This window comes from Myxocyprinus asiaticus, chromosome 33 (genome assembly GCF_019703515.2).
Source record: "Myxocyprinus asiaticus isolate MX2 ecotype Aquarium Trade chromosome 33, UBuf_Myxa_2, whole genome shotgun sequence".
Taxonomy (NCBI): Eukaryota; Metazoa; Chordata; class Actinopteri; order Cypriniformes; family Catostomidae; genus Myxocyprinus; species Myxocyprinus asiaticus.
Window position 1 is genome coordinate 13,948,199 of NC_059376.1, and position 21,146 is coordinate 13,969,344.

Consider the following 21,146-nt stretch of genomic DNA (forward strand, 5'->3'; position numbering starts at 1 on the left):
GAGTCTTGATTTCTGTCTGCTTTGCATCACAAATAGCACATAAAACTGCTTCTGTCCCACTGTTTGCAGTTTAATCCGGCAAAATATGGTTAAATAACCATGACAGAAAGAAAAGACCAACCACATTCAGTATGCAAGTATTAATGACATCATTGCAAGCATTGTATTATAAAAACCACATAGTTAAACCACATACTGAGGTACAATAATGTAATGATACACAGTGTTGGATAGTAATTGACTATGTGTAATCTGGATTACATAATCGGATTACACAAATGTATTATTTAGATTACATTTAAAATTGTAAACACTTAATCAGATTAAATTTACTTTATGGTTTACTTTCAAATAGGTTTTCATCAGAACATGCAATAGTTGTCCCAAAGCAATCAAATTAGATTACCTAAAAAGTGTTATAAAAAATTGTTTGGGTAATTTTTAATCAGTACCATATTACATTTCAAAAGTAATCTATCCAACACTAATGATACCGTATAAAGAGCAAAAAGTGTGATACACAGCACCATGAAAGTTTATCGATGTCATTTGTGTAAAGAATCCCCCCCTCCTAAAAAAAAAGCTTTCTGTGCTTTCATTAATGCTGACCTCTTGTCTCCAATTCTTAAGAGAGATACACATTTCATTCCACATGTTTCAGAGAAGCAGATTCAGTACATATTGGCTAGTTTGCATGCTTTGGAAAAACTTATTCATAGTAAAGCTAACACATTTTTTGGCCAGATGTAACAAAATCCTGGCTTTATTATGATTAAAGGAATAGTTCACCTAAAAATGAGAGTTCTCTCATTTTCTCACCCCTCAGCAAGAGAATGGTGACCAGAACTTTGAAGCTCCAATAAGCACATAAAGGCGGTATAAAAGTAATCCATATGACTCCAGTGGTTAAACCCATGTCTACATAATCAATATGATAGTGTGGGTGAGAAACAGACTGATATTTAAGTCCTTTTATACTATAAATTCTCCTTCCTGCCAGTAGGTGGCGATATGCACGGAGAATGTGAATCATCAATAACAAGAATGTGAAAGTGGAGATTTATAGTAAAAGTATTAAATACTTAAATATTGATCTGATTCTCACCCACACCTATCATATTACTTCTGGAGACATGGATTTAACCACTGAAGTCTTCTGGATTACTTTCATGCTAATTTATGTGCTTTTGGAGCTTCAAAATTTTGGCACCCATTCACTTGCATTGTGAGGACCTACAGAGCTGAAATATTCTAAAATATTTGGTTGTGGAAGAAAGTCACACACATGGCATGAGGGTGAGTAAATGATGAGAGAATTTTCATTTTTGGGTGAACTTCCTTTAAGGCAAAATTAGTCTAGGTTGTGAACAGGCAGGACTGACCCTTCTCTAATTCTCTGTAGTATTTCTGCCCTCAGGCTGTGATTGGTCACTTCATGCCATATGTAACAATCGCTCTCTGATTTCGGTGGACTACTAAGATCGATTCCCTCCTCTTCCTCTGCATACTCCAATAACACAAGCGTGTTAAAACAGACCCCATCTGCTTTGCTTAGCAGTTTCCCATTGTGCTGCACACCCAAAATCCCACATGTGTTCACACTAAGCTGGTTGTAAACTAAGGGCATGCACTCGTGAACCAGTCTGTTTGCCGTGAATGTGATCGTTTGTGCCTGGACTGAGACTGCAACAGGAAGTTGGAGATGCGAACCGGCATCATTATCCTTCCTGTTGCTCAGCAACAGCCATAAGCGGTCCTCATCACCGTCTTCGGTGTTACCGTCGCTAGAGATGAATGTGAGAAGAATCCTTTGACAGACGACATCACAGGGTAAGTTGACAGGTTGTAACGTTGAGAAGGGGGGATTTTGCCGATATTTTATCCCAGCATCAATGAGGCTCACAATGTCGTCTTTACGGAGGGTTGAAGGTATGTCACCGCCGGCGAAATCCCACCACTGAGCTTGCAGTGATTCTGCATCTTCTTGCTCCGGCAACTTCAGGGAGCCCCCTGTTGGATGGGAGGATTCAATGTGAGCGCTACCAGAGAGTATTTAGCAGAGACGGGCCACTTCTATGTAAATGAATGGGAGAAATTGGAACGCTCAACCAAGAAGCTCTGAACGCCCAACGGTCAACGGATGTAGAAGGAAGTCCCGCCTTACAGTTAAAAGAGCCAATCATCTTTTAGATACAGACATCACCTGTCAATTAACTCTAGTATGCGCATGCGCATTAGCTATACAAGCCGGGAAAATTGCGTTTTTTTAGCGTAATCTGAGGTAAAGAAGCAGAATTTATGATATCAATTTTGTCATATTTTACTGCTGATTTAAAATATGCTCTTTGATCGTAATCTTAACCAACCGTTTTTTAGATTTTGGTGTTCCCCCATTCAAGTAGATAGGAGCTGCACTGTCATGACTGGAAATAACCTCCCGAAAGCATTCAAAAGAAGGCCGACAGTGAACTGACTTGCTAGAAAGACTTTGGAGCTACTAACACTTTTGATTAAGTAGTCCTTTTGGTCCCTTCACGAAGTTCCCACCCTAAAATACATTTTGAGAAGTGCAGAACATGTATCAACCCCCATGCACCAATAAACATGTCATTCATCAGTGAAGAAACCTGCATCTGCTCCAGGATAAATTAATTATAAAAACTTAACATTAATTAAAGTATTGATCCAGCTCATAAACGAAGGAGTTCACAGAACTATAGTGCTTAAAGTTTTAGAATTGTTAGGAACTGTTCTGTTCACTTACACTACTGTTAACAATCGCGATTGCTATCAGCTTATCACAGTCTTAATTTTAATTGTTCCAATGGGTCACACACTGGACATGTCTGACAGATGACATGTTGCCTTTTAAAATTCAAAACAATTATTTTCTATGAAGGTACGCACACCGCTACTAGCTACTGTATGACTCCGGAGTCTGCTCAAAATTCTGCAGTTCCATGGTGCGCAACACGTATAGTTTTCCATTGAATTTGACCCAAATCAATACCAAAGGACAAAGATTATTTACTCTAGCCATCAATGGATGATACAGTACATTGTGTATACGCCTTTCATATAGCCAATACACAAGTCAGTCCTTTTGTGGTTTGACAGCTTGAATGAAACCTGTTCTAGGCTACGTACAGAGATATTGCATAATAAACGTTGGCATTTCAACTCGTTAGGTTTGGCAGTTTCACACACTAACCTGCAAACTCATCAATGTCACTTTGTTCATTCTTCACTGAAAACCTTAATAAGTTGTCTCTACTCATTTGACTGAGTCAACTTGTCCCCTCAATTGAACTGAGTAATGGCATCTCCAAAACGTATGTAATTAAGTTAAATTAACTTGGTGTTAGGGAGCCTGGGTAGCTCAGCGAGTATTGACACTGACTACCAATCCCTGGAGTCGCGAGACATACAACATTATTATATTATTATATTATTGTATTACTACAAAAGAGCTCTATGAATTCTTAATAACAACTATTTAAATGCCCCCATAACTTCCCTTTTACCAACAAAACATAATTAAAAAATTCAAGCGCAAGGGATTGTGGGTATTCCCCATAGCCTCAATTTTGTACTGAATAGTTTTAGTTGTTAACACTTAAAATCTTAAATCTAGTGATTTTTAACATAAATAAGTTCAATGAACTTAAATAAAGTTAAAGAAAGTTATGAGCCCAAAGCTTGACACTTCAAGTAATACTTCATTATAACAACTTGATATTTCCAGTAATGAAAACTTTAGGGTTTACTGTGTTGAAGATGTAAAAAATCCTTTGTTACTTTTGTGTGTATGGTGTCTAGATCCACAACTTGCAACTACATTGACCCATCTTTGTCATCCCTGTGCCTTGTCCTACACGCAACGCGGTAAGGTGCTTCTCATCCGGTGTGCGACCGGCTTTACTCTGATCCGTGGAACACAAAAGGTACACTTTTTAAAAGTTGTCACAGGGTTTGTTTGCGGTACTGTAACTGAATAGTGACTCTGGTCTGTCAAAACATACACCATCGTAAAAGTAGCCATTCTTATGAAGCCATACGGTCATTTTGTGCAATGAACAGAAGTCGTTATTCGCTCTCAAATCAAATCATATCATTAATAAAGTGTTAAAATGTGATGGCTACGTTGATAACATTAAACCTCATTGTTTCAGTCATGATCAAATATGAAGACGTCATGTCGCATTTAATTTTCAATTTTTTCAAATTTAGTTTTCATTGCACTAAGGAATTGAATGGCTTCAGAAGACTTGTCATAATATCACTGTCATTACGGCAAATAAATCTTGTGAAGCATGGCCAGGTCTAAGGGGGAACTGAGGGTGCATTGACCCCCCTAGATTTTCCTTGTGCACATCAGAAAGAGTAATGACAAGCAAGTTATGAATCAGTCACTCAATCTAACCTGTTTTCTCAGCGAGGAAGGTGAACCGAATCCACTTTGGACCTTCTTCTTGAATCTGCAGCAATGTGATTGGTTGACAGTCGATACCTGCCTCCTCTCTGACTTCTCTCTGTAGGGCTTCTACAATGGTTTCACCCTCTTCGATACGGCCTGCAGGGAGGTACCAAGAGCCATAACACTCCCTCTTGGTCTCCTGTACCATCAGTACCTCCCCCTGTATAAAACACACAGACACATATGCACAACATAAAGGTTTGAAAAGGAGACTGTCCTCACTGCAGACTGTAGCGCGATCCACTACGTAGTCAACTTCAATGACGTACTGGATGTTTTTAATGTGCATGCGCACAGCTACATATTATATTAGATTCTTTTTACAATATTCCCTACTTTTTCAAACTCGTCCTAGGCCGTTTCCTCGATTCGCATGAAATTTAGTATACATCATCTACAGACCCTCCTGACAAAAAGATATCAATAGAATTTTGATTCGTTAATTAATTTGGAAGATATAAGCGAATGTGTTTTGGGTGTGGCTTGTTATTACTAATTGGCCTGTATCTTGTGAGTGTAAAAGTCAAACTTAACAAAACTTAAAACACACCAACAAGAGAACATTCTGAGTTCACATGCAAAATTTCATCAATTTTTGATGCTAGGGGGCGCTATAACTTAAAAAACTCCTATCTGTGCTACTGTGATTAAGGCAGTTAGGGTTAAGTGTTCCACAGGATCTTTTCTGTAAAATCTGATTGTTTTTGTATTTTTTTTCATATGTGCTTGGCCTCCTATAATTGCCACTATATTATTTAGTGTTGTCAGTGTGGCATATAGCTTATACGCAATTTTGTTTGACAGGTTATATTAGCCTAGTGGCTAATAAAAGTTAGTAACCTTTCATGTTTAAATTCATCCATATAAAACATTTTATTTTCTCTCTGGCAGCTTCAAAGTTTGGTGTTTATTTGAAATACTGAATATATGCATTGTTTTGTATTTTATATCCACGAAACTACTTTTGCCGCATTGTAATCGACCACTGCAGAATGCATAAAGAAAAACGTTTTCTTCTTTTTATTCGTCATCTTAAGTATACAAGACATGTTATACTAAAATAAGATTTTAATCCCAAATCAAATTAAAGAAGAAATAGGACTGTATATGTTCTCGAAACAGAATCAAACAAATAATAGCTCAGTGGTAAAAGACGCTGGCTACCACCCCTGGAATTCGCTAGCTCGCTAGTTCGAATCCCAGGGCGTGCTGAGTGACTCCAACCAGGTCTCCTAAGCAACAAAATTGGCCTGGTTGCTAGGGAGGGTAGAGTCACATGGGGTAACCTCCTCATGGTCACTATAATGTGGTTCATTCTCAGTGGGGCGCGTGGTGAGTTGAGCGCAGATGCCGCGGTGGATGGCGTGAAGCCTCCAGACACGCAATGTCTCCATGGCAAGCGCTCAACAAGCTGGGTTGACACACTCACACTCTGACATCCATACCAACACACCCACACAATTTTAGCTGCATCATTCATTCAGTTAGCCTGCAGTGCTCTATAATAAAGCAAACAGAAAATAGGAAAAAAGCATGTATTTGCTCCATAAGTTAAACATGAGAAAATGGCGCCATCTGGTGGAAAATATTAAAAATGTAAAATTTGAAGTCAGGGCTCCGGAATGAAAGCATAATATCATAGAATTCATGATTTTATGCTTTAATGGCACTGGGATCAAATATTGCAGTTTTAATGGGGACAGTTTTGTCCTGAAGGTCCTGACTGTAACTATTTTGTGTACACAGTGTATTATAGATGTATTATAGGAACTGAGGTTGAAATATCAAATTTCCCCCCAAAAATACACACCTTTGGCTAAATTTTGGCATTAACACAGCCAAAATGATCGAAAAAACAAAAATGAAAAAGACAAAAATGTCCCGAAGGTCGCACAAGGATTAAAACATGGATTTAATCCACTACGTAATGGATGTCAGTGACATAGTAGAGGAAATCCACTACGTCATGGTAGTGAGGACCACTTGTTGAAAAGGGGTGCGTTTGACACTAGTCTTAGTGGAACATGAAGTAGCCTTGATGAGTCTTGACTTTTAGACTGTTCAACATACATCTGTTATGTAACGATGACATTTTATACAGTAGCAATCGTGACATTACCTTTGAGTTGAAGATTACCGCGCATACTGACAGACACACGTTTCTCCGTGAAACTACGTCCATGTGTTCAGGGAGTGAATGAAACTCTGTCACCTCGAGTCCCTCACCCTTCAACATCTTCTCCACCATCCCCTCCAAGTGTTGAGACGTCAGGGCCATGATGAAACGATCTCAATACATTTACTGTAAAACGTGGACAAATTGACTAAGAATTGAGATAAGATGCATGATCATAGTAAGATCTCTTCTGCTCCAATAACCTGTCTAACTAGTTTCTACCCTAAGACCTACCCTAAAAACTATGTTTGGAATTCAAAAAATAATAATAATAAAATAAAATAAAAATAATAAAATAAACACGAACAAATTATGTCTAGACTTGGTTGCTTAGGAGACCTGGCTGGAATCACTCAGCACAACCTGAACTTAATTAACCAGCTATAGTGTGTTTGTAGTGTAGCGCGTGAATACAGCAGACAACAGGTAGGCTACATTTTTAAAAGCGTAGACTACTTTTGATCGATTTTTGATATTACACTTTTTACATTGCTTTTTTTTTTTTTTTTTTTTTTGAAACTTAGAGCAAATTTGATCTGTACTTGCCTAATCACAAAATATCCGTTCAAAACACGAAGATCTACACCAACATCAGGTTGAGGATACTTGACTTTCTCTTTCGATTTTACCTGATATTGATGTCAAACTATTGCTTATATAAAAAGAGAAATCAAAACCTTCCAATTATTTGTCAAATAAAATAAATACAATAACTGAGGGTTAATTGTATGTAAAAAATCTCATCTAAGTGTGTCTTATGTGTTGAGTAGTCAGTGACACTTCCTCATGGTAGATATTTTAGATTTTTATTTTTTTATTGATTTTAAGTATTTTATATAACAGATTGTTTTTAACTAGTGTAATAAACACATCAACACAAAGTAATCAGTACTTAATTTATTTAAATTACACAGCAGCATAGGTCATCATATACAGGAATCATATACAGTATAGATCATATATTTTTCTTCTTCAAAATAGTAATTTATACAATCTGATGTTTTATTAAAGCATTATTAAAAGTTTAATGAAAAAAATTTCAAGTATAAAATATATATAATGAAAACTGACTGGGGGGGGGGGTTCAAGATTATGTCAAGCAGAAGTAAAAAAACAAAACAACTGAAAATAATATAATAATGGCTGTAAATCAAGATCATGTTTTCATGCAACCTCTTACTCTATATTGTGGGAAATGCAGCATTTAGTCTGTTCTTATTTTAAGTCTGTTCTTGAATTATTTTGATTTTATTAAATAAAATGCTAATAGATGATAACTAAAACTCTTACAGTATTTCTCAAAGGGGGGGGGGGCTGGGTAGCTCAGAGAGTATTGACGCTGACTATCACCCCTGGAGTCGCGAGTTCGAATCCAGGGTGTGCTGGGTGACTCCAGCCAGGTCTCCTAAGCAACCAAATTGGCCTGGATGCTAGGGAGGGTAGAGTCACATGGGGTAAGCTCCTCATGGTCATGATTAGTGGTTCTCGCTCTCAATTGGGCATGTGGTAAATTATGCGTGGATCGCAGAGAGTAGCATGAGCCTCCACATGCTGTGAGTCTCCGCGGTGTCATGCACAACGAGCCACGTGATAAGATGTGCAGATTGATGGTCTCAGAAGCGGAGGCAACCTGAATTCAACCACCTGAATTGAGGCGACTAACCACGCCTCCACGAGGACCTACTAAGAAGTGGGAATTGGGCATTCCAAATTGGGGAGAAAAGGGAATAAAATATAAAAAATAAATAAAAATAATAATAATAATAATAATAATAATATTATATATATATATATATATATATATATATATATATATATTTCTCAAAAGGTAACTGTACATCTACAGTCGTCCTTGACATACTCACTTATGCATCAGGTCCGTAAAGCAGATTTCCCCTAGTAAATTTTGTAATACGCAAATTGGAAATAAATGTTCAGTGTATTCAGTTTAATTAAAGTGAAGTCTACTATTTTATAACCGCATCTTACAGTATATCATCATCATACAAGCACCAATGTATCATCACTATTTCCAAACGGCTTTAAATTGTATACCATATATCATCAGCTGTGGCAAAGTGCTAAGTATGTGTTTTGGAGGTATTTTAAGCCATAGATTAAAGTCATGATATTCTCATAACATTGTGAGATTATAGAAAGAGACCCAGATGTGGGATTCCAGACCTTCCTTCTGTCTCAAATGAAGAGTAAAAGTAAGTGAATATTAAAAGAGGTTATATCTATGCTTTATATAAAGTCTACTTTGTTACTACATGCACTTGTGGATGCTGTTGGAGCCAGGTCCAGATGCGTTAAGCAGTGGTGCTTATGTGGTAAATGCTGATTCAGTTCTGGTCAGCATGATGCCCTGATCTCATTCCCCCCACTTTCCTCATTCGTTTCCTGTCTTCTCTCTCTACAAAGTGACAAAAGCCCCCAAACCAAAGTAAAAAGCGTCAATGTAGACTGTGAACCGGCAGGATTGACCCTTCTTTAATTCTCTGTAGCATCTTTGCCCTCAGGCTCTGATTGGTCACTTCATGCCATCTATAAAGGTCACTCTCCAATGGTGGTGGGCTGCTGATTCCCGCCCTTCCTTTTGAATGTTCCAATAACACAAGAGTGTTGAAGCAAACACCATCTGTTTTCCCAGGAACTCTCCCATTGTGTTGCACTCCCAGAATCCCACATATGTTAACGTTTAGCTGATTGTGTGATGAAGGCATGCACTCCTGAACCAGTCTGAGTGCTGTCCATGTGATTGTGTGTGTTCTAACTGATACTGCAATAGGAAGATGGGAATATGAACTGGCATTAGCCCTCTTATTATTGCTCAGCAACAACCAAAGGTGGTCCTCATCGCCGTTGTCAAGGTTACCATTGCTGGAGATAAAAGTAAGGAAAAGTCTTTGGCAAATAACATGGCAAGGTAAGTCGACAGGCTGTAATGTAGGGAACCAGGGATTCTGGCGATATTTTATCCCAGCCTCAATGAGAGGCAGGATGTCACGTCCACGAAGAGAAAGCGGAGACTTGCGATCCCACCACTGAGCTTGCAGTGACTCAGCATCTGCCTCTGTCTTTAGAGCGCCCCCTGATGGATGGAAGGTGGTAAAATGGGAGAAAGCCCTTTCTACTTTCTTAAATCTGTTCAAAGGTAAATACATTCCTAATAATTAACCTATTGCCAGATCATTTTAATTTTATCTCTGTTTTTACAACTTAGAAACATTGCCAGAAGGAAACAGAAGTTCAAATTGTTTGACCTATGTTACAAACATATAAAAAGGCCCAAATGGAATCTGAACTCTTGTTCTCATCATTTACTCACTTTCATGCCATCCCAGATGTGTATAACTTTCTTCTGCTGAACACAAATGAAGATTTTTAGAAGAATATGCAAGTGAATGGTGACCAGAACTTTGAAGCTCCAAAAAGCACATAAAGGCAGCAAAACAGTAATCCATAAAACTCTAGTGGTTAAATCCATGTCTTCAGAAGTGATATGATAGGTGTGGGTGAGAAACAGATCAATATTTAAGTCCTTTTTTACTATAAATTCTCCTCCCTGCCCAGTAGGTGGCGGTATGCACGAAGAATGTGAATTATAAAAAACAAAAGAAGAACTCTTAGAAGAGAAGAGCTCTTAGGAGGGAATTTTGAAAGTGGAGATTTCTAGAAAAAGAATGACATAATAATGATCTATTTGTTACCCACACCTATCATATCACTTCATAGATTTAACCACTGGAGTCATATGGATTGCTTTTTTGCTGCCTTTATGTGCTTTTGGAGCTTAAAAGTTCTGGTCTCCATTCAGTTTCAATGTATGGACATAAATATATGGAGAATTTTAAATTTTGGGTGAACTATTCCTTTAAATTAAAATGTAAAAAGTACTATACTCTTATAGGCAGCTGAAAATATGATCAAATTAATCAAATGATTTAATAAATGAACATGTAAGGTGGAGGGAAACTGTGCAGAATTCTGTAAATTATGGGCATTCAAATTCTGTGGAAATCTGAAAAGTTTTCAGGGGCATTCTGCAGGTGCAGATTACAAGTGAGCCTTCAAGGAATATTCCAGGTTCAATACAAGTTAAGCTCAATCGACAGCATTTGTAGCATAATGTTGAATACCACAGAAAATATTTTTGACTCAACCCCCATAAAGAAAGGCACTTACATGGAAGTGAAAGGGTCCAGTCCAAAAACATTAAAATACACACACAGTTTCAAAAGTATAGCCACAAGACAAGACATAAACATTATATGTGTAACCATGACTTCAGTGTGATAAAATCACATACAGGGTTTACCAGCTAAAATTACCAGCTACTATTTCTAAAATTGGATATAACGTTACACAGATTACATAGGTTAATAAGCTTTTTTCTCACATTAAAATCCTGTTAACGCATATAATGTTTACGTCTTGTTATGTCTTAAAGTGTGTATTTGAATATTTATGGACTGGCCCCATTCACTTTCATTGTAAGCACATCACTGCAACCACAATTTTTCCTTTTTTTTTTATAAAAATATGTTTTGTAGTAATTAATATTATCCCACAAATGCTGTCGATTGAGCTTAACTTGTATTGAACCCGGATTATTGGTTTAAAGGAGAGAATGCATCATGACAACCAAATTGCAAATCAAATCAATCCTTCAATCTAACCTGTCACCTCAGCAAGGAAGTTGAACCGAACCCACTGTGGCCCTTGCTCTTGAACCAGCAGCAATGTGACTGGCTGACAATCTACCCCGGTCTCCTCTTTGACTTCTCTCTGTAGTGCCTCTAGAATACTTTCACCCTCTTCCATCCGGCCTGCAGGGAGGTACCAGGAGCCATAACACTCTCTCTTTGCCTCCTGCATCATCAGCACCTCCTCCTGTATCAAATATAGACAGATTTTGTCAGAGATGCATGATAACATTATATTGTAGGTTTTTAATTATTTTCACACTTTGATGGAGAAACAGTTTTTGCTCAACAAGAAATAATAAATAACAGATGTCTGTAGAATGACAGAAGGTCATAATTAGTTTTGCCTTTTAACTTTTTTCATAAAATGGCACTTTTTGACACAACATGTATGATAGGTTTCAATACTGTTATAACACATTTAACAGTTAAGGCACACAACACAATTAAGAGTAAATCGAACTCAGAAACACAAGTTGAAACCTCTCTGTTCAGAAATAATAAAGTAATGAGAGGTACAAATAACAATTATAATGCACAACTGTTTTAAAGATAAATAATTGAAAACTATATGGGCAGATGTTTAATAACTCAGTTCAGTTATGCAATTATCAATTTTGAATTAAGATTGTAACATTAACCCTGGTTTTAAACAAGTCCTTTAACTTGTACACAGTGCTTAGAGACATCTGTTGACATTGGCAATTCTCTTTTTTAACCCCAGCATTTTACAGATATTAAAAATATGTCATGTTAGAGAAAGAACAAGAAATAACAGAAAAAGAGTTTCAGGGTTTAGCCTCAACGAGTCTCTCAAAAGCATCTTTGGTCTGAAATCTAGCTTGGCAAGCTAAAAATGAAAGTTCTAACAATATCCGAATCATGAACAAGACTTTAACTGTAATGTGTAAATAATAATAAACTATACTATTATCAGTAATGCAGAATGAGTTATAGGGTCCCTGATGAGTCAAAGTCCTGCTGAGGGCAAGGTCCTGAAAGTTTGTCAAGTCATTCCTGTAGACAATCCCTTGCTTTGTTCATGCATAATAACTGGCTAATAGGTCATTGATAAATAAGGTTGTCCAAGATGATAAAAATGAACTAGTTTAAAAGACACGTGCCAAGTTTGTATTAATGTAATCTTTTGTGTCAATGTCGGTTTCATTAACTTTTGAAAATCATTTATAGCATTTTCTACAGAAAAAAAAAAAAAGATTCAATGACTTTAAAAAGTGGTGTAGTAAAAGGTATTAAAACACTTTCCTTGCACCTTGACTATGCAATTAATTGTATCAGCAGATCAGCAGTTAAAAAAATACTCAAACCAGCCCGTCTGGCACCAACAATCATGCCACGGTCCAAATCACTGAGATCACATTTTTCCCCATTCTGATGGTTGATGTGAACATTAATTGAAGCTCCTGACCCGTATCTGCATGACTTTATGCACTGCACCACTGCCACACGATTGGCTGATTAGATAACCACATGGATGATTGTTGGTGCCAGATGTGCTGGTCTGAGTATTTCTGTAACTGCTGATCTCCTGGGATTTTCACACACATCAGTCTCTAGAATTTACTCTGAATGGTGCCAAAAACAAAAAAACATCTAGTGAGCGGCAGTTCTGCAGATGGAAATGCCTTGTTGATGAAAGAGGTCAACAGAGAATGGCCAGACTGGTTTGAACTGACAAAGTCTACGGTAACTCAGATAACCACTCTGTACAATTGTGGTGAGAAGTTGGTGCTGTTTTGGCGGCATGAGGGGGACCTACACAATATTATGCAGGTGGTTTTAATGTTGTGGCTGATCGGTGTGTGTGTGTGTGTGTGTGTATAAAGATGATTTCAATCTATGTAGGCCAGCATTTCTCTTTTCAAGGATTTCAGCTTTTAATTCGACTTTTTTTCTGCCTCCTGATGGTTACACCACTTTCATTTTTTCTTTTACTTTAAGAACCTAATAATAACCTAAATCAATTCAAACTGACTTTATGTGAATTGCATTCTAGAATATTTTTGAAGAACTTATTAAATCCCTTATGTGAAGTGCAAAGAAAGCCACATGGACTGAATGTGTTGCCTTTACTTTTAAGCCTTGCTACAAAACTACATTCTGCTCTTCTTAACAACAGAGGCATTACCCCAGAGAAATGCTTAACTTCTACAATGGAACTGGTTAGATATTTCGTTAGATACTGTATGTGAAGGTGCTGTGTTAAGACTTCAGAAGACATGCAGAAATGACATTATACAGCTCTTCTAAACATTACCTTTGAGTTAAAGATAACCGCGCTGACGATGTAACACACGTTTTTCCTAAGTGTGACAGGCTTCAGTTGCTCAGGGGCCCAATCAAACTCTCCCACCTCCAGTCCCTCACCCTTCAAAATCTTCTCCAGATGTTCCTCAAAGATCTCCTCAGTTGAGTCCATGCTGGAAGGTTAAACTTATACTAATCTAATGCTCGTCGTCTTAAAACAGATATTAATGTACTCAACAGAGGCTCTCTTATATGAGGGGATAACCGTAACAACCTCCGCGGCTCTGCCATTGGAGAGAGCGTGACGTCAACAATGATCACGTGACTCTTCTCTAGGCCAATCACATAATCAGAACCCCTCTACCAATCCAGCCTACAGAGTAAGCAAAACAAAGCATAACCCAGCGGTACACTAGCGAGGAGACGAGAGGTCGTTCTTTTTGAATGGATGTCTGTGGAGGTGATGCTTCAATGTGCTGAATAAACTGCTTTTGTGAGGAAACAGCTCAACAATTAATGAATTGACCACTTATTAGGAAATCTTCAACATGTTTTACACAAAAGAATCCTTTTGGAGTGAACTATGTGTGAAGTTTACTACGATAAAATTGCGGTTTTATAGGAGACGTCGCGGACGATTTAGCGACAGGTAGGTGTCAGTTTACGGCTCTCCCCATTCTTTTATATGGTATCCGCAAACGGAGATTTAGTGTCGTAACACTCTGAACGCGGTTATGATTGGCTTAGAAGACTCACGTGATCCAAGTTGACCTTTATACTCTCTATTATGGTAAAGCATGTTGATATCCATTATAAAATAGTATCTGGTCGAACCGCTTTTAGAATGTGACAAAGCAGCAATTGTGGAGACCGTAGAAATGAATAGGGAGTAGCGTAAAATAAATCCTACCTGTCGCAAAACTTTCAGTGACTTATTTTCTAAAACAGCATTTTTTTTCATAAGTATACTGCACACATAGTTCTCTCCAAAAGGATTACTTAATGTAACGTATGTTGAAGATTGAAGTTATGAGATGTTTCCTCACAAAAGCAGTTTATTCAGCATACTAAAACATCTTCACTGACATTTCAAACTGGACTGCCTCTTTCCCACCACTTTTTCTGGACCTCTGGCAAAATCACGTGACTCTACTTGGCGGGGACCGACGTAAAATTACCTTATGTTTTGTTCCTTGACATTTCTGGGGAGATTTTTTTGCATTCTTCAGTGATAATAATGAGTATGACCTAAAAGAATAATCAACAAAATAGCTAGGGATGTCCCAATACTGATACTGGTATCGAAATCCGATAACGTGCTGATGTCCTTGTACTCATGCTCGTAAAAAATGCTCCAATACCAACCAATATCTGAAGTACAAATGTCATTCCGTTAAACATTCAGCGTACAAATTAAAATCATGTAATGTCCTAGTCTGGTTATTAAACCACAAAGGCTGCAGTTAAATGAGATGAATATATAGTTTGCATGTGCTGTGCACTTCAAATGTGAGTGCTTGTGAATGTGTCGAGCCAGTGTTGTGCCTACACTTACGTTTTAAAGCTCCTCATTGGCTCATACACAGAAAACAACATCTTGAGTACCGCAAGTTATTTGTAGCAGATGACAGCGAACAGAGTGCTAATTTACTTTGTAGTAGGAGCAGGGGCATAGATTAGTGATGGGAAGATCGGACTTGGATCTTTGAGTCTCATTCAGAAAAATGAATGAATCTTTATTCAAGTCATTTCATTAATTTGAGCAGAATAAAATTAACATTTAAAATTTTCAATAGCCAAATCCGCCCCAACACGTCTACTTACGCAAACTTTGATTATAGTCCCAATAAGGAAAAAATGATAATGCAGCCAAGTACAAGCAAGTACAACCTCAACCCCCCCCCCCCCCCCCCCTATTATTTATACCATGATTAATGGAAACATGTACATGCTTCACGCTGCAAACCCCAATGTTCAAGCCAAATCTATACCCTTGAGCGGGAGTCATATACAGACTACTTTCGGTTTAATAATCACATTGGATCACACAGCGACCTGCTTTTCCGGGAACTGAAAAGCTACCATCAAACACACACAGAAACGGAAAAGCCATCGCTCAATTTAAAAAAACATCTGTGATGCTCTGTTATGCAGCACTTTATTTGACAAAAATAACTCCAATGTTTCATTTTGGATTGTGTTGTGGGGCTCTGCATAAAAGCACTTCATTTGATAAAAAAAAAATAATACAGTATTTTGTTGAAAATTAATTGTTCTCTTTTCATTTGATTAAATTTTGTATTAATTCATTTTAGACACCATTTTTATGATCAAACTGAAATAAACGGTTGATATGGAATTCAGAAATAATAATAATAACGGGTATGGACATCTGTATTGGCGACTACCGAAAAGGAAGGGTACTCAAAAACGGTATCAGGACAGCCCTAAAAATAGCGATATTTTTCAAAAAGAAAACGTAGCCATCTAATTTTTGCGTTAGTAAAAGAGTGTTTAGTTTTTAGACTATCCCTAACTCATCTCCATTAGGTTTAGTGCTGTGCATGTTTACTCCTTTAATAGTCGTATTTTCCCCATTATTGCCATAAAGAGTTGCTACTTTTGAAGGTGGGCAAGCTAAATACATATCTTACTTAAATAATCCAGCGAGGACTACTTGGGTTTTTAAATAAATGAGAAGTACAGGCTTTAAAAAAGCCGAAGTGTTTAGTGACGCATGCTCAGTTTCGCCCTCTACTGACTGCTCATTGAACATGCAAGTCTGAGCGAATCACTTAATCCAAAGACCTCGAACAGTGAAGTCATTTCCCACATATTCACACACACCAAGGCTGTGACAAACTATATAACAAACTTATTACTTAAAGATAACGCGTAACAACATGACCAGGTGACTGAAACGGTGCATCTATTAATTTCTTCACGCTAATGTGATGTACAGAGGGCTCATTGCTATTACTTAGAGCACATCGGACAACGCCTGGATAAGGAAGGGAGCGCAACATTTGCTGAGCACATAACGGATACTTCACAAACATGGTTCATGCAGTGTGTTGTTTTCGTCTCTCTCGAAGTGTCTGTGTGTTGTTGCTGCTCATCGACTGCAGTGGAGGTGAGTACACGGAGACAGATCAAGTCCACAGCGCTTTGTAGTGTTGACAAGTTTGCTTTTTTGTTGACATAAATTGCACTGAGTTATAGGGACTACTGATCACAGACAGTGCTCTTTATGAATTTACATGTTTACATTGACATTTATTCTGCGCGTCCTGAAATCAGAGGACTGAACAAATCATTTTGGCATGAAAATATAAGGCTTTTAATGTTTTTAAGTTCTTGTTTAAGTGTAGTTGCACTTTGTGAGACCCTATTCCTCGACAGTAGGACAGTGCAGGGGGCTTTACAGTTGTTCACGGATCTGTCCTATAGAGATATTTGTTTTATTTACATTAGTAGTGGAAAGGAGATCATGTGCAGTCTGTATATATATATATATATATATATATATACACCTTCGTCTCGGCCTCTTCTGGCTTTATGCAGATAAAGGAAGCTTAAGCGGTACTATATTGGTGTATTTGGGCTAATTCCGAACCTATGGGTGTCTCCTCGCCACTTGGATTCAATCTTTATTCCTCAGACAGTAGGATAGGTATGAATGTGAGCCTTTCTTCACTTTCCGCAGCCTTTATACAGAGCCAACAATTAAAGATCTAATATATTCTTTAACTGCAACTTTCCATCATTGTATTGAGGTCATGGGAAGTCCTGTTGATTCAGTGATATTGATTAAGTGCCATAAGAAATGCAACTTCTTTTTCTTTTTTTTTTCTTCTATGAAATTTCCCCAATGCATACAGTATAACAGCGTATCTAGTCTACATAAAGCCTAACAAAATGTTTGATATTATTCAGATGTAGTAAAACACTGCCAAACACAGTTTTACTTAGATATTGGTAAAAATGCACCAGTAAGCTCTATTAAGTGTACTGTAAGTCGATTTAAAGGGAAAGGGGAAGTTCACTCACAAATGAAAGTTCTCTCATCCCGGATATGTGTGACTTTCTTTCTTCTGCAGAACACAAACACAGATTTTTAGAAGAATATTTCAGCTCAGTAGGTCCTTTTAATGCAAGTGAATGGTGACCAGAACTTTTAAAGTCCAAAAAGCACACAAGTCAGCATAAAAGTAATCAATAAGACTCCAGCGGTTTAATCAGTGTCTTCAGAAGTGATATGATAGGTGTGCGTGAGAAACAGATCAATATTTTAAGTCCTTTTTTACTATAAATTCTCCTCCCTGCCCAGTAGATGGCGATATGCACGAAGAGTGCTAATTGCCAAACACAAAAGAAGAATATGGAAGTGAAAGTGTAGATTTATAGTAAAAAGGACTTAAATATTGATCTGTTTCTCACCCACATCTATCAAATAGTTTCAGAAGACATGGATTAAACTACTGGAGTCATATGGATAACTTTTATGCTGACTTTTTATGACTTTTGGACCGTCAAAGTTCTAGTCACCGTCAACATTCATTGTATGGACCTACAGAGCTGTGATGTTCTTCTAAAAATTTTCATTTGTGTTCTGCAGAATAAAGAAAGTTTTACACATCTGGGATGGCATGAGGGTGATTAAATGATGAGAGAATTATCATTTTTTGATGAGCTATTCCTTTAACTAACTAATTTTAGCATTTCAGGTATAGAAATAGAGTTTGCTCCCACACAGTTGTTGGCACTCATACTGTGGCAGGAGAGAAAGGTAAGAGTTCTTTTTGTACTTGTGCCAAAAGCAAGTTTGATGGTTGAGTGTTTGTTTGAAGGAAGTGTGTAGGGCTGTAAGAGTGAAGAGATGTGTGTGCAGTTTTGTCTAGAAGCATTGTACATTTTTTTGTCTTATCTACCCTTCATCCTTGTCGGGAAAACAGCACAGGAAGTCTCATCCAAAATGTTGACAGATGAATCAGGAGGGGTTTGGTCACTTCTTCCTGAGGTTTTTTTCTCTGGCACGATACCCATGCCAGTGCTGTTTTCACCTAAAAGGAGCACTTGGCACAGTTCAGCATGGCACTTGACTGCCAACTAGTCAATCTAATTATCTATGATTATAATAGAGATGTTTTTGTTTGTAGTGGGAACAAGGGTGGAAAATGGATGGAGAAATGAATGACAATTGGTAGTACACTGCAAAAAAATAGAAGAAAATAATCATTATATTAATCAGTATTTTTTGTTTGTTTGTATAATTGTATTATATGTATTTTACTAGTATAGCTGTATCTATAAAACAAGATAAGATAGCTGTAAGATTTATACTTACAAATTGCTAATGGGGTAAGAAAACTAAATTCATCAATTTATAAATGTATCTATTTTTACTGGAAAACAAGAAAAACCTTTTTTTTTGCATTTGATATTTACGTCTGTTTTTTCTATCTCGCACTGTTTCCTGGAATGCTTTTAATTAATTGATGAGGGGTAGACGGTGTTGTGACGGGACTGTCTCTGTTCATAGGCTCAGTATCCCTGCAGACCTCTCAACTCTCCTCATATGAGGTGACGGTTCCAATACGCATCAGCAGACAGAGGAGAGACCAGGGCAGTGCAGATAAGGTAAAACACCCTCCTTCCTATCACTTTGTCTCACTGACTCTTTTTAAAAAAAAAAAATTTAAACACACACAGACACTTACAGATAATCAACAGTGTTTGATTGAAAGTGTTCAGCATATACATGTATAATTCTTGTCATACAAAATCTGCATTAAAAACATGCTAATGTGCAATAAAGTTAATGAAGGCAACATGAAAGACATTCACAACACATTTAACTTTTGAAATGCAATGTATTACTGAGAAAACTGTTGAAACAATATTCTGCCGGAAATAATGTAGGGCGGGATTTGATTGTATCAATTGGTATTTGAAATTCGATGATATTGTGTAAGGGGTAATGGACAGTCAGATTATTATTGCAAATTAAACCCTGACAGAGTGATCAGGACCCAAATGCAAAGTGGAGGCTGATTGTACATTATCCCCTTATTACAGCACTTGTCAAATAAATAAATAAATAGAATTTAAATATTGATTTGAGTTGAAATTGGATTTATTTTATGAGAAGACAGAGAATATGAAAAAAGATACAAAGACATGAAACTAGCACAGATATTTAGGAAATCATTTGCCTGGGACAATGGTTAGTTTTACAGTTTAGTGGTTATTATTATACAAAAATATTTGGCTGCAGATTAATGCTGCGATTAAGAGGGAGTTGAATGATTGATCAAGTATTCCCAAAGTTCCTTTCAAGGCAAGTGAGACCACTTGACGGCCATCTTTGGAACACTCTCGGGCAGATATTTTCTTTGGATACAAACGGTAATAGTACAGCTCCTATCTACTTGAAAGGGGAAAGTTTCAAATCTCCAAAACGGCTGATCAAGACTACTTTCAAAATACATATTTCAAATCAGCAGTAAAATCTGACAACACTGGTATCATTAATTGTAAGCTGTTTAATAATGGTATTGTTTTTTTTTTTCTCCACCCAAGATGTTTTTGATGCAAAAAGAAAGTCATATCATTTTGTTGAAAGATTACGAAAGCAAACATACTTCTTGGAAATAATGTGCACTGATGAATGTTGCACAATCAACATAATCACACAGAAAATCAGCATGTTGCTTCAGAAAGTACATGTACCCTCAAATCAACCCCACTGTGTCGAATTACTGACAAGCACCATCCCCTCAGACATTTTTGCATCAATTAAAACATGTTTACCTTTCAATCTCTGAGACATGGGTTCTGTTCCCATGGAAACCAGAAAGTAATCGCATTAGCATAAATGATGGTGATTACGATTCGGAAGTTGTGTTTTCGCGCTTAAATTAAATGTTTTACTCCACTGATGGTTAGGTTTAGGGTTGGGGTTTGGGTTAGGGTGTAGGGTTTATAAAATACTGTATACTTGACTATATTACATATTTACAACTAAAAATACAACTCGTTTTTTGTGCCACCCTATGAACATTTTAATTTAACTGCATTTACAGATTCGGCCACTGGGGGAAGTGGTTCTAATTTCGGTTAGCTTTCGACCTCCTGTCAATGAATTCACAATACAGTAAAGCCCAAAGTATACTTCGATTTTGACGTGAACGCTCAGTGTCTGCCTACAGTCAAACTCGAGCCTGTCCAAGTGTACTCCATTTGACAGTGCGCGCATACGCTGGCGGTTGGTGCATGCGCGCTACGACTGCTATGAGTCGCCAGACAATTTCTCTTCAGGAGAAGATGTCTTTATATTCCTTCGGACTCGAGTTATACAAATGCAGGTATCTCCTGACCTCTGCACTCATGCGCTCTTGACATGCACATTTGCTGTTGTTGTTTTTACCTTCATCTCAAATCAAATCAAATCAAATCAAATCACTTTATTGTCACACAGCCATATACACAAGTGCAATGGTGTGTGAAATTCTTG

The 21,146-nt window shown here is 37.4% G+C and overlaps 2 protein-coding genes across 10 annotated transcripts in view; one reads left to right on the top strand and one right to left on the bottom strand.

Annotated features, from left to right (window-relative positions):
• Positions 1-12: 12 nt before the first annotated feature.
• On the bottom strand, positions 13-14,054 carry nudt18 (nudix (nucleoside diphosphate linked moiety X)-type motif 18). 5 transcript variants are annotated; one of them, XM_051669885.1, is made up of 4 exons: positions 13,641-14,054; positions 11,343-11,549; positions 4,424-4,637; positions 13-2,010 (listed from the first exon to the last, which is right to left on the bottom strand). In XM_051669885.1, exons 1-4 carry the CDS (start codon positions 13,800-13,802, stop codon positions 1,352-1,354), a joined length of 1,242 nt encoding a protein of 413 aa, XP_051525845.1. In that variant the 5' UTR covers positions 13,803-14,054; the 3' UTR covers positions 13-1,351. The 5 variants fall into 5 exon arrangements, with proteins under 5 accessions (XP_051525845.1, XP_051525850.1, XP_051525847.1 ...); XM_051669890.1 differs by lacking the exons at positions 11,343-11,549; positions 13,641-14,054 and adding exons at positions 6,597-6,779; positions 7,200-9,094 and having other exon boundaries at positions 123-2,010; XM_051669887.1 differs by lacking the exons at positions 13-2,010; positions 4,424-4,637 and adding exons at positions 7,536-9,747; positions 9,985-10,017 and having other exon boundaries at positions 11,336-11,549.
• A 2,203-nt stretch (positions 14,055-16,257) lies between these two features.
• The window catches only part of adam9 (ADAM metallopeptidase domain 9), a 51,095-nt gene continuing 46,206 nt past the window's right edge, over positions 16,258-21,146 (top strand). For 2 of the 5 annotated variants that reach the window (XM_051669856.1, XM_051669860.1), the window contains exon 1: positions 19,191-19,270. Coding sequence is in view for 2 of the 5 variants with exons in the window: in XM_051669854.1 (XP_051525814.1) it covers positions 16,688-16,763; positions 19,173-19,270 (174 nt within the window). In the remaining 3 variants the exon portion in view is untranslated. Of the gene's footprint in view, positions 16,764-19,172; positions 19,271-21,146 lie in introns of those variants that run through there. The other 3 variants (XM_051669854.1, XM_051669855.1, XM_051669857.1) reach the window with 3 other exon arrangements.

Bases quoted from the DNA above. Each gene is read 5' to 3' on its own strand.
- nudt18 (XM_051669885.1), bottom strand. From the start codon at position 13,802: ATGGACTCAACTGAGGAGATCTTTGAGGAACATCTGGAGAAGATTTTG. The intron at 4,638-11,342 runs GTGACAGGTTAG...TGTTTTATACAG, and splicing joins GGTTCAACTTCCTTGCTGAG to GGGGAGGTACTGATGGTACA. The intron at 2,011-4,423 runs GTTAGATTGAGT...CCCATCCAACAG, and splicing joins CTTCCTCGCTGAGAAAACAG to GGGGCTCCCTGAAGTTGCCG.